The sequence below is a fragment of the Salmo salar genome, chromosome 14 (genome assembly GCF_965601325.2).
Source record: "Salmo salar chromosome 14, fSalSal1, whole genome shotgun sequence".
In the NCBI taxonomy this organism is placed as follows: domain Eukaryota; kingdom Metazoa; phylum Chordata; class Actinopteri; order Salmoniformes; family Salmonidae; genus Salmo; species Salmo salar.
The window spans coordinates 29,671,656-29,685,878 of record NC_138304.1 but is presented as its reverse complement, the minus strand read 5'-3'; the positions used below and the strand labels follow the sequence as shown (position 1 = coordinate 29,685,878).

Below are 14,223 nucleotides of genomic sequence, written 5' to 3'. Positions count from 1 at the left end.
TCTCTCTCATATATATATATATATTAATCAGTACAATCATATGAGATCTTGGCTCTGGTAAAAAGTAGTGAACTATATAGGGAATAGAGTGCAATTTGGGAAGAGACCAAACTTTAACTAAACACTATAGCATGAGGCTACATTTGTGATGTGTTAGAATTCTATGTTAAATATTATACAGGACACAAACATTCCATTCCAGCTAAACAATGGATAGTGTTTTGCAACAAAACCAAATGCAATACATATCTGAAATACATTAATAAAAAATCTGACAGTGATATTTTACACATACATAAAGCATTTATTTCTGATGAAAAGAACACAAAATGTGAAACATCGGTGGATAAAGCATTTTGGAAATAAACAAATCAAATCTAAAATGTTCGAGTAAATCTTTGATCTGACAAACCAACCACTTCCACGGTTCCATAACATAGTAGAAACATAAATAAACAGTTAGAATTAAAATGGCTGCTTAGAGACTTAAGAGCGAATCATACAGCGCCCTCTACATAGATGCTAATACAACAGTAAAATAAAAAAGGGACTGAATACTAAATGCCAGTAACATTCAACCCATCAAAAGTAAATAGTAAACCGATATACCATCTAAACTAAAGAAAGGTCAACTTGATTGAAGAGGATAAATCTACAAGGGCATTCGTCATGTCAAACAAAAACATGTCTTCACAGTCCAACTATCTCCACTATCTGACATTTAGCTGGCTAATACCAGCCCCCTCTTCAGTCGTGTTGGTGTCTTATTTTAGCCATGCTGTTGTGGCACATTCCACAGGAGAATATAACACAGGGGACAACAGGGAGGGAGCTCCTCCTCACCCAAACACACAGGTAGGGGAGGGGGAATACACCACTAGGGATATTGGAGATATTAGAGTAATCTATACCAGTGTTTCGTCAATCTCTAGTCCATTGACCAGCACAGGCCCTTGGACGTTACAGACGGGCCTCTCAGATGGTAAACTGACATCTAAAAATCAACATATCAAATTACTCACGCTACATTTGGAAAACACAGAAGCTTTGTGTGTAAAGGGCAATGGTAAACTACGATGATGACAGAGTCATATTGGCCAGTGTTCTTTCCATTAGGTGTTAAGAGAAAGGCATGTGTCTCAATGCCGTTTGGCCTCAACATTAGGCTAGTGCACTTTTAAAATAGGGTAGTGCATCATCAGTTCCTCTTGTCATGTCAGTCATTACAGACCTTAGAGAGATATTTATAACTGGTCAGAAATGTCCAGACCAACTAGCCCATGGCAGATAACTTTTTTTTATTTAGGTTTTTTAGCCCATAGATATTGTTGGAATTTTTTTGTCACTCAAATATCACATGAATACACATTATACATGGTAAAATGTATAGAATTGGTTAAAAACCGCAAAAATGTTCTTTGCACCCCATGACAAAATGTGTAGAATTTCCAGAAATAAGCTTTAACCCTGCAAAATTCTCTCCACCAACAAGAGGGGTGTGTGGGGGTAAATTGTTATATATGAATTGTAATGTTTAAAACAAGCTAAATAACTATACCACATTGTCTTGACTCAAAAGATCTATAACCAAACGTTATAAAGGGGTCACACATGCCAGAAGCCAACTCTTCTAGCCTCGTCCCATGTGCTATAGACAACTTTTCTATCGTTGACATGCCATACTCTATTATGGTCATGCTGTAACCATAGAAGACTTGGCAACAGGACATACAGTATGGGACCAGACCAACTAAACATAGCACCATATGGCTTCACACATGGGCGCCAGTTAGACTAGCTGTTAGAGCGTTGGGCCAGTAACTGAAAAGGTTGCTAGTTCGAATCCCAGAGCCAACAAAGTGGAACATCTGTCGCTGTGCCCATGAGCAATGCACTGAACCCTAATGGCTCTAGAATCGCCACTGAGAATGGTCGTGGCCCCAATTTCCAAGGGTGTCTCGGGAGTGGGGATATGCAAAAAACATTATTAATAAATAAATAGAAATAAACACATTTCAAATTCACACATGCATCTAAATAGGACAAATATAAGCACCCATCAAATGATGAATAATTATTGTTACATATGGGTTTACATCATCATGACAGCTAGGGACATAACCCCTTCCTCCAATGTTCCCATGTCAGACTGGGGCTAAAATCAGGGGCAGTTCATGGCAAAGTGTCACTCAAAGTCACTGTCCGTAACACCCCAAGCATCCAGTGAGACATCCCAAAGGCCACCATCCATAACATCCCAAGCATCCAGTGTGATGACCCGTTGCAACAAGATGTCATTGATAAGCATCAGTCTGTGATGCTTTTGCAAAAAGATATGCATCATGAGACATGATGCATAAGTTAATACATTGCATTCAATGCAAAAAGATGCATATCAAAATTGAAATTCATCAAGAATACTGAGGCATAGATATGCATCAAGGGTATTGATGCATAAGTCAATACATTGCATTCAAGGCAAAACTTTTGGTGATAAAGCTGCAATGGGTAAATTGGTGAAAGACGGGCATAAACTAAGACAGATAGTCTGTCGTTTTTTATAGCTGTTCTCTCTATTCTCTAATCCCCTCTCTCCCACCCTATCGCTCTTTCTACTTACTCTTCATCCACCCTCCTTCCCTTATTTCTCACTCCTTCCCTCTCCCTCTCCTCCCTCCCCCTCCATTCTTGCTACCTCCTTTTCCTCCCACCCTCTCTCCCCTAATCTCTCTCCCCCTCCTCTCTTCAACCTCCACCTCAAACAGACAGAGACAGACAGGGTTAAGTTCATGTTCACATACCAGCTCAGCCCTAACTCAAGCCATAGGGTTAGGGTTGAGGTGGGATGTGAACAAGAAGTTAAAGGTAAGGCTAGGATTCAACCAAGTTGAGGAGGAGGATTATTTAAGATACTGTTTGTAGAGGTAGGGTTTCAGATGTTTTCGGAAGATGTCCTAGCTTCAATTGGAAGCTGGTTCCACTATTGGGGTGCCAGGACAGAGAAGAGCTTGGACTGGGCTGAGTGGGAGCTGCCCTCCCAAAGGGATGGGAGGGCCAAGAGACCTGAGGTGGCAGAATGGAGTGCTCGGGTTGGGGTGTAGGGTTTGAGCATAGCTTGAAGGTAGGGTGCGGCAGTTCCTCTTGCTGTTCCGTAGGCAAGTACCATGGTCTTGTAGTGGATGCGAGCTTCAATTGGAAGCCAGTGGAGTGTACGAAGGAGTGGGGTGACATGAGAGAACTTGGGAAGGTGGAAAACCAGGTGTGCTGCAGCGTTCTGGATAAGTTGAGGGGTTTGATGGCACATGCGGGGAGCCCAGCCAACAGCGAGTTGCAGTAGTCCAGACAGGAGAGGACAAGTGCCTGGATTAGAACCGTCGCCGCTTCCTGTGTGAGGTAGGGTTGTACTCTATGGATGTTGTAGAGCATGAACCTGCAGGAGTGAGTCACTGCTTTGATGTTTGCAGAAAACAACAGGGTGTCCAGGGTCACGCCTAGGTTCTTTGCACTCTGGGAGGGCGACACTGGAGGTATCAACCGTGATGGAGAGGTCTTTGAGCGGCCAGGATTTCTACAGGAGGAAGAGCAATTCCGTCTTATCGAGGTTGAGCTTGAGGTGTTAGGCCGACATCTAAGTTGAGATATCTGCCAGGCACGAAGAGATGCGTGTCACCACCTGGGTGTCAGAAGGGTGGAAGAAGAGAAATAGTTGAGTGTCATCCGCATAGCAATGATAGGAGAGACCATGTGAGGATATGACAGAGTCGAGTGAATTCATGTATAGAGAGAAGAGGACCTAGAATCGAGCCCTTGGGGACACCAGTAGTGAGAGCTAGGGTTAGGGCTAGGGTTGAGCCGGGATGTGGACATTAAGCTAGGGGGAGATTCTCGTTAGGGCAAAAGAGCGTCCTCTGTCCTCTCTCTCCTCCATGACCAGGTAACCGATAAGTGGTCGAGGAATGTGTCAATTCATTAGTAGGCAAACAGAAGCGTGTCCCTCCCCCCCTTGATAGCCACCTTTCATCGAGGATGCTCATGTGTATCAGTGCTTTGAAATCTGCTACACACCCTTTGAGTCAGCTTTTGTTTTGTCAGAGTAGAAAAACATGCACACGTTTAAAATCAATATGCTACTTATTGGTTTCTCTCTAAAATGTCTTTCACAACTAACTTCATTTGTTTTGATCACTTTACACATTTATTTTGGGATCCACCCCTGTAAAAGGACATTTGCCTGATGACATGCGAGTGAAGAAGTGCATTTCCATCCATGTTCACTCTCCTCGATTAACTTGGAACTTTTCCAAAAGGAGGCTAGAGAGGACGGATTAGAAAGGAAGCAGGAGGTGGGCAAATCTAATTGAGAAAAGGCCAGGGTTAGGGATATATATATATATATATATATATATTTTTTTTGCCTTTATTTAACTATGCAAGTCAGTTAAGAACCGGTTGAGCCGGGATGAGGACTTGAATCTAGGTTTAGGTTTCAGTCGGGAGTGAACATGAAGCTAGGTTTAGGTTTCAGTCGGGAGTGAACATGAAGCTAGGTTTAGGTTTCAGTCGGGAGTGAACATGAAGCTAGGTTTAGGGCCTCAACCTTAGACATAACCCTAACCCAATTAACAATTATTAACACTACATGGCAGAAAGGTATGCCTCACTTGAAGCTGATTTAAGGTGCTTTTGAGTGACATTGGCAGAACGGTTGAGGCTAGAAATACAATTCAAGTATGGGATCATTCAGCAGACGCTCCCGATGAACGCAAGCCTACACCTGACCATGTCAAATTAACTCTTCACAGTGAAAACTTGGTCCCACAGAGAACAAGGTCTTTCTTCTATAGAAAAGCATCACCTACACTGCTTACATAACCATGATGCCCCAGTGGACTGTGATATAGCTAGCTAACATACCCCGTTGTGACCTTATAGGGATGCCCTGTGTTAATAGGAAGTGGCTTAATTCATCCTCAACATGGTCTTTCATTATCTCGCTGCAGTTACACGGAAACACTGTCTTCCATGTTCCATCCTCTGTGGAATGGTAAATTCTTAACGTAAAGACTTGAAACTCACGGCATTGTTAAAGAGTGTCCCTTAAAGAGTGTCATTGAATTTCCTGTGATAATAAGAATTGACATAATTGGGGGTTGTAGGGGCAGTTTCGATGGATTAAAAAGGTTGAATCTTCCCAAATTATACATGTGTGACCAAGGGACCATCATGACCTGGCATATGAAATTTGAAGTCAATTGGTCCAAAAGCACATTTGACCTCCATTGGACACAATGGTCTTGCAGTTCTAGAAACTAAGAAACTATATATTGCAGTTCTAGAAACTTAGAAATGATTTATTTTATTATTCTTTTTTTATTTAACCCTTATTTTACCAGGTAAGTTGACTGAGAACATGTTCTCATTTACAGCAACAACCTGGGTAATAGTTACAGGGGATGAACAAGCCATTTGTAAACTGGGGATGATTAAGTGACAATGATGGTATGAGGGCCAGATTGGGAATTTAGCCAGGACACCAGGGTTAACACCCCTACTCTTACAATAAGTGCCATGGGATCTTTAGTGACCTCAGAGTCAGGACACCCGTTTAACGTCCCATCCAAAAGACAGCACCCTACACTGGGCAATGTCCCCAATCATTGGGATATTTTTTTAGACCAGAGGAAAGGGTGCCTCCTACTGGCCCTCCCACACCACTTCCAGTAGCATCTGGTCTCCCATCCAGGACCAACCCTGCTTAGCTTCAGAAGCAAGCCAACAGTGGGATGCAGGGTGGTATGCTGCTGGCTATACATCTGTATACGTCTGTCTGCCACATATGTTTTTGCATTGAATGCAATATATTGACTTAAGCATCATGTCTCCTGATGCATCACCGACTGACACTTGATACCAGGCGGCCCTCTCCCTGAGACTCTGGAAGGAGAGGCGACACCGCCGCCAGCCGGGCCACTGTCTATTTTCATATAGTTTAACGTTCCAAAATAGAGCAGCGACGATTCCACCGAGACTAGCCAATGTGGGCAAAGAATAACGGTGTTGGATTATCACCATGTTCAAGTAGAAGGACTATCAATTACCATTCTATTTAGTCCAGAAAACAAATGAGATCAATCTTGATTTAGGAGTTCATCTAAAAAGTCAAAACACGTTTGTTTACTGTTGTGTTTTTTATACAATACTGGAAGTATATTTCATTCTATTTTGTACTCACATTTTAAGAAGAAATAATATATCCAGAAATATATCCAATATTGCCATATTTAATAATAATAATAATAATAATAATGTGGGTGCCTACATTTGTCCTATTTCACACATGTACAGATGTGTGAATTGGAAATATGTTTTTTCCATATCCCACTCAGAGTAGGGTCACGGCCAGGGTCTCCACAATTACAGTTAATTGCCTTGCTCAAGGGCACATCAGATTTTCCACCTTGTCAGCTCTGGGAGTCAAACTAGCGCCCTTTCGGTTACTGGCCCAACGCTCTAACCGCTAGGCTATTTCTCATATCCTCACTGTATTGTTGTTGTTACATTGGATTCATACAATCTACAAATGTACATATTCACAAATGTATAACGCTCCAAGATAACAGCAATTTCTAGCTGCAGTTTTAGTTACACGCCCATATGCCTGGCTACTGCTTCACTCAACACACTAATCCTCTCTACTTTAGGTGTTTTATAAGGATGTGTAGTATGCGACTGAAACAAGAGCCCCCTGTCTAAAACCTGAGGGACACCAGTCATAAATACCTCTGAGCTGTCAGCAGCCCCTATATGTAGGCACTGTGTTAATTACAAAATGAATGCTCTGTTTTTACTGTCCGGATAAACAGGGGGTCAGAGTGATGTCTACCTTACTGCACTTGTTACAAAATGGATGCTGTAGATACTGTACTACTATTTAATCAGTAGAGGATAAATTTAACTGCTCAGATAAGAAACATTTATTCTGACTGAGTCTGACTGATATTCCATGATTAATAATCCACCTTTTTCAATACATTTTAATATTTGGGAGATAAAGCAGATTCTGCTCTTCATTTAACCAGTCACATTATTTGACATTATGAAGCTTACCATAGTTCCCCAGAACGGTTGAAACAGTCATGTGTTTGTTTGTAAATAGCACAACAGGAGAAAGCTGGAGCAGGTGAGTCCAGCTGTGTATTGACAGGGGTCACGTTTATTGAATGTCAAGTGTATTTTTGCTTCAATAGAGTGATCAAGGACGTGCAACTATAGTTTTCCTTCACACATTCTGCAGAAAATAGCTTCATTGTCATCAGATGACAACAGAAGTGCAACACTATTTGGCTGGCAGCCACACAAGTAAATGACCTTGCAAAGAAAAAGCAAGGTCTTTTTGCAAAAAAAAAAATGCATGACCATAATATTTCTAATGTTTATCATAGAAATAACATAGCCAGCTACATTTCCTAATGTTTTGCTTAAAAGTTCATCTGGCATTTTACCGGAGAAAAGTAGGCTGGCTACACTGAGAAAAGTACCAGCGAAAAGTAGCTACATATATATATATATATATATATCAGTCAGAGCGCCGTCTGCTGATAGAATGCCCGTTCGTGAATTGTCAGCCGAGTGGAAAAGTACAACCGAAGCACAAAATGTGTCTGATGCGGAGCACAAATTACAATAAGCATTTTAGATCTGCAGTTACAAAATGCAGCAAGATATTTATGCATTTAATATTTTTTCCTGCGTGAAAAACAAAGATTTCTGCTTTAATGAAACCCCTAACTTAAACTTGCTCATTATCTAAGTGGCCGAATTAATAAGGTGACGGGGCATGATATTGTGTTAGGTTTCTGCAGTAGGATATATGCATGGTTTTCAAGGGAAGCCAGGCTTCCCAAAAATGTTTACCAAGAAGAAGCATACAAATAATGTGTCTTTCGTCTCTATGTTTCATAAAAGTCCTTCAATTTTCAAGAGGCTGAATGAATCTCACCAGAGAAAGTATCCAAGCGAACGAAACAGCGCCCTCTGTCTCAGTAAGTGTAGCCCATCTATCTGATGCTGTCGGGTCAAAAAGAGAATGACATTGTTGCTGCCCATAGCATTCAATGCAAGGGAAGCCAGCAAGCATTTGGCCTCTCTTGATAAAAAAAAGTATAAAATAATAGCCAATCACTGTTGAGCTAAACTGAGTGAGTTCAGTTGTGAATGGTTCAGCTGCTAGCTAGCTAGGTAGCTAACCAAAATCGTTAATTTCCTAAATTAGCCATGGATGGAGATAGGGATTTGGACATGTGGGTTTACTTTATTCTCTGTATTGGCCAATGATTGTAACAGTGATTCTGATCTAACCATAAATGCATACATTATGCCCCTGGCCTGAGAGGATGGAAGCTAGATGTAGTATGCTAATGTTAATTAGCTGGCCTGGCGCATCATTGCCCATGAAAGGAAGTTAGCCTAACGAGCAAGTGTTTTAGCCAGGTAGCCTAGGGCAACAAAAACTAAAAGGGTGTTTAGGCAACAAGAAAGAGGAGAACGGAATTGCCATCTCTCCACAAGTAGGGTGAGTCAACACGTTTTTTTCTACTTGCATCCGTACACGTGCACATTCGCGCCATGGACTGCTGCATCATATTTAGCTTACGTTGTTTGGACTAAATCGTTTTTGGTATCTTTTAGTTGTCACTGTATTAGACTAAGCATAGGCGATTAGATGATGTTGAAATGTTGAAGTTATGCTTGTATAGCGGAAGCAGCACCTGTTTTCTTTGTGACTTGCGGTAACTCTGTGGTTCTAAATCCGTAGTTGTTTAGTGGAAACATTCACTTGCTTGACCATGAATATGTTTTGTGGACTTCACCAGACAGATGTTGCTCTCCGGTTTTGTGATGAAACAAAGATGTGGTTAAATTTATTCTGCCACTGTCTTCTTATTGTCTCGACCTTAGGCCTGTACACACACACACACACGTTCAAAAGTTTGGGGTCACTTAGAAATGTCCTTGTTTTTGAAAGTTAAGCACATTTTTTGTCCATTAAAATAACATCAAAGTGATCAGAAATTCAGTGTAGACATTGTTAATGTTGTAAATGACTATTGTATCTGGAAACGGCAGATTTTTTTATGGAATATCTACATAGGCGTACAAAGGCCCCTTATCAGCAACCATCACTCCTGTGTTCCAATGGCACGTTTTGTTAGCTAATCCAAGTTTATCATTTTAAAAGGCTAATTGATCATTAGAAAACCCTTTTGCAATTATGTTAGCAGAGCTGAAAACTGTTGTTCTCATTAAAGAAGCAATACAACTGGCCTTCTTTAGACTAGTTGAGTATCTGGAGCATCAGAATTTGTTGGTTTGATTACAGGCTAAAAATGGCCAGAAACAAAGAACTTCCTTCTGAAACTCATCAGTCTATTCTTGTTCTGAGAAATTAAGGCTATTCCATGCGAGAAATTGCCAAGAAACTGAAGATCTCATACAACGCTATGTAGTACTCCCTTCACAGAACAGCGCAAACAATCTCTAACCAGAATAGAAAGAGGAGTGGGAGGCCCCGGTGCACAACTGAGCAAGAGGACAAGTACATTAGTGTCTAGTTTGAGAAACATACGCCTCACAAGTCCTCAACTGGCAGCTCATTAAATAGTACCCATAAAACACCAGTCTCAACGTCAACAGTGAAGAGGCAACTCCGGGATGCTGACCTTCTAGGCAGAGTTCCTCTGTCCAGTGTCTGTGTTCTTTTGCCCATCTTAATCTTTTCTTTTTATTGGGCAGTCTGAGATATGGCTTTTTCTTTGCAATTCTGCTTAGAAGGCCAGCATCCTGGAGTCGCCTATTCACTGTTGATGTTGAGACTGGCGTTTTGCGGGTACCATTTATTGAAGCAGCCTCACACTCCTCTTTCCACTCTGGTTAGAGCCAGTTTGCGCTGTTATGTGAAGGGAATAGTACACAGCGTTGTACCAGATCTTCAGTTTCTTGGCAATTTCTCACATGGAAAAGCCTTCATTTCTCAGAACAAGAATAGACTGACGAGTTTCAGAAGATAGTTCTTTGTTTCTGGCCATTTTTAGCCTGTAATCGAACCCACAAATGCTGATGCTCCAGATACTCAACTAGTCTAAAGAAGGCCAGTTTTATTGCTTCTTTAATCAGAACAGTTTTCAGCTCCGCTAACATAATTGCAAAAGGGTTTTCTAATGATCAATTAGCCTTTTAAAAATGGTAAACTTGGATTAGCTGACAACGTTCCATTGGAACACAGGAGTGATGGTTGCAGATACTGGGCCTCTGTATGCCTATGTAGATATTCCATTAACCCCCCCCCCCCCCAATAGTAATTTACAACATTAACAATGTCTACACTGTATTTCTGATCAATTTGATGTTATTTTAATGGACCAATTTTTTGGGCTTTTCTTTCAAAATCAAGGACATTTCTAATTGACCCAAACTTTTGAACAGTAGTGTGTGTGATATATATATATGAACTAACCGGTTACAGAGCAAACAACGCAATTATCACAACACATGTTGTAATATTACTTTTTCCCCCATGGCTAGGCTTCCCTAGTGATTTTACCCACACACCACTACTGGCGTTCTGCCTTGTTTGAGAAGTCAAAGCCCTTTGGATGAGTTCTGTACAGCTGCCACTGCAGCTTGATTTCCTTGTGTTTCTTTCTCCTCTCCGTTCAACATGCACTGTCTTAGGGCTTGTGGCCCATCATATACTCCGCAGTTACACACTTTTATAGACACTTGAAGTAGTGTGATCATGTGAGCACAGACATTACCAGGCAGACATGATGGCTCTGACTGGTGTCTTCCTGCCGCTAGCAGGTCCTGCTCCTTCCGCTTCTTACTCCTCCTCAGGCTGCCGAACCTCTTCATGGACACCAGCGGGTTAAAGCGATGGTTTCAACACCCAATATGGACCATGACCATCCGGGACGAGTCACAACTGTAGGGCACCACTACCCAAATGTGTGACGAAATAGCTACTCCGTCTGATCCATGTTTATAAATAGAATAAAACTAAATGTGTTAAAGATTACAAGATCTGTGCCAAAATGAAATTAAAGATATGTCCAGGGAAGGGTCTTTCCCAACCAGTCACAAGCTTATTGAAAGTCTCATGAGAAAGGCTACTCTTCTAGCTCTAGATGGCCTTGTGTTGGTCTTCTGGAAAGAGCTGAACCTTTCCTAGCAGGATGTGCTTTGGATTGGAGGGTCCTCTTCAGTCAATGGGCTATCTTAGATGAAGGTCGTCTTTGTTCTCCTGAGTAGATCTGTTAAGAGATGCCTCTTCTCCTTCCCATTGATGTGCCATCTGTCATTTAGACATGGTTGGTCTTCATGCTTGCATTTCTTGGAAAGTTAAGGATCTCTTCTGATATTTTCTTATTTCTGTAAGCTCATTCATTAAAATGTCTCAGTGAGTCCAGAAAGCTCTCAGGGTATTGGTGTCTGTGGCAGCTCACAAGCAGGGAAAGAAAGATAGAATTTCCACACGTCCTATGTGAGACTAGGTCCAACACTCCCAAGTGATGATGCACAGCGTAGCACAGTTTAGCACAGCACACACAGGCTCTCTTCCTCTCGCTCACTCACTCTCTCGTTCTGCTGAATTTCACTCTGCTCCTCCTCTCCTTCTGTTCTGTTCTGGTTAGACTGTCTCTCGCGCTCGGCTCTATTTTGCTCCTCTCTCTGCAGAGCTCTAGTAGTGGCGGCAGGTGCAGCTGTGGGTGGCGTCTAAAATAGTACGTGTTTCAGCAGCCTGTAAAAGGAGGCCAGCCCGGGAGGGACACATAAAGTGATTGGCTAAGTGTCTGCGTCCCCCTTAACCCCAAAGAACACGTTCAAATCATCACTCACATCTGTCTCGGTCTTCACGTGTACATACTCATAACACTATATCTAAATCAGGGACGGGCTACTGGCGGCCCGCAAGCCCCCCCTTATGTAGGCACGTGGATCAATTTCACAAAAAAATAAGTTACAATAATAGAATACACAAGGTGTTATTTCGAAATGTTGTTGTGCATCAGCAGTCACTCAATTTGTCCATGTCAGCTAAATTGTTTTAGATTGGTAAGCAGTGGTGGGAAAAGTACGCAACTGCCATACTTGAGTAAAAGTAAAGATACCAGATGGTACCATTTTCTTTTTTTACAGAAAGCCAAAGCATGTGTGTGTTTAGTGAGTCCACCAGATCAGAGGCAGTAGGGATGACCAGGGATGTTTGGTTGATAAGTGCATGAATTGTACTATTTTCCTGTCCTGCTAAGCATTCAAATTGTAACGAGTACTTTTGGGTGTCAAGGGAAATGTATGGAGTAAAGTACAATATTTTCTTAAGGAATGTAGTGAAGTAAAAGTAGTCAAAAAAAAATAGTAAAGTACAGATACCCCCCCAAAAAACAACTTAAGTAGTACTTTAAAATATTTTTATACCAAGTTAGTATAGCTATGTAAACTTGTGGTAAGCAATGTTGAATTACCAACCGGGGTGGGCCCATTGATCATCAGCTATCATATAAGAACACAGCAAACACTTGCCTCCACCCTTGGGCAAAACGTGTAGAATTGCAGCAAACTTGCTTTAAAACTGCAACATTTTCTCTACGCCCCATTGCAAAATGTGCATAATTGACTGAACTTGAAAACAGCGTTGTTGTTTTTTTTTTTTTTACCTTCGCTGTCACAAGGGGGGCTGCTAAAATGTGGGAGGGGGACACTGCAGCCCCTCATGATAAATCGTTTTTGTGGCCCCCACCCCCATCAAAGTTGCTCATCCCTGATCTATATAAAAACCAAAAGGTGTCATAAGAGTGCCTTCAGCAAGTATTCATACCCCTTGACTTATTTCACATTTTGTTGTGTTACAGACTGAATTTAAATAGACGTTTCTTACCCATCTACACACAATACCCCATAACGACAAAGTGAAAACATTAGACATTTTTGGTAATTTATTGAAAATTAAATACAGAAATATCTCATTTACTTAAGTATTCACATTACTTTGTAGAAGCACCTATGGAAGTGATTACAGCTGTGAGTCTTTCTGGATAAGTCCAAGAGCTTTCCACACCTGGATTGTGAAACATTTGCACAATATTCTTTTCAAAATTCAAGCGCTGTCAAATTAGTTGTTGATCATTGCCAGAGAACCCTTTTTCAGATCTTGCCATAGATTTAAGTGAAAACTAACTCGGCCACTCAGGATCATTCACTGTCTTCTTGGTAAGCAACTACAGCGTAGATTCGGCCTTGTGTTTTAGGTTATTGTCTTGCTGAAAGGTGAATTAATCTCCCCATAACTGGTGGAAAGCAGACTGAAGCAGGTTTTCCACCAGGATTTGGCCTGTGCTTAGCTCCATTCCATTTATTATTATTTATTTATTTTTATCTGAAAAACTCCCCAGTCCTTCACGATTACAAGCATACCCATACATGATGCAGCCACCACTATGCTTGAAAATATAGAGTGGTACTCAGTGATGTGTTGTATTTGCCCTAAACATACACTTTGTCCTGAATACAAAGTGTCATTTGATTTGCCACATTCTTTGCAGTATTACTTTAGAGTCTTGTTGCAAACAAAATGTTTTGGAATATTTTTATTCTATACAGGCTTCCTTTTCACTCGGTCAATTAGGTTAGTATTGTGGAGTAACTAAAATGTTGATCCATCCTTAGTTCTCCTATCAAAGCCATTCAACTCTGTTTTAAAGTCACCATTGGCATCATGGTGAAATCCCGGAGCAGTTTCCAAGTGAATTAGGAAGGACGCCTGTATCGCTGTAGTGACTGGGTGTACTGATACACCATCCAAAGTGGAATTAACAACTTCACCAAGCTCAAAGGAATATTCAATGTCGGCTTTTTTTTATATATATTTTTTTTTATACCCATCTACCAATAGGTGCCCTCTGGTCTTTATGGTTGAATCTGTGTTTGAAATTCACTGCTCGACAGAAAGACCTTACAGATAATGGGGTACAGAGTGTATGTGTGGGGTACAGAGATGAGGTAGTCAATCAAAAAAAATTATGTTAAACACTTTTATTGCACACAGAGTGAGTCCATGCAACCTGTTCAATTTTTATTCCTGAACTTTAGGTTTGCCATAGCAAAAGGGTTGAATACATATTGACTCTAAACATTACAGCTTTTCATTTTTTATTAAATTTGTTAAAA

The 14,223-nt window shown here is 41.1% G+C and overlaps 1 protein-coding gene across 4 annotated transcripts in view; it reads right to left on the bottom strand.

Moving 5' to 3' along the window:
- LOC106569190 (5'-AMP-activated protein kinase subunit gamma-2) overlaps positions 1 to 14,223 on the bottom strand; it is a 50,169-nt gene that overhangs the window by 22,248 nt on the left and 13,698 nt on the right. The window contains exon 1 of one of the 4 annotated variants that reach the window (XM_014140286.3): positions 10,815 to 11,790. The exons of the other annotated variants lie outside the window; for them this stretch is intronic. Coding sequence (XP_013995761.1) covers positions 10,815 to 10,911 — 97 coding nt within the window. The 5' untranslated portion in view covers positions 10,912 to 11,790. Of the gene's footprint in view, positions 1 to 10,814; positions 11,791 to 14,223 lie in introns of those variants that run through there. 4 annotated transcript variants of the gene reach the window in all.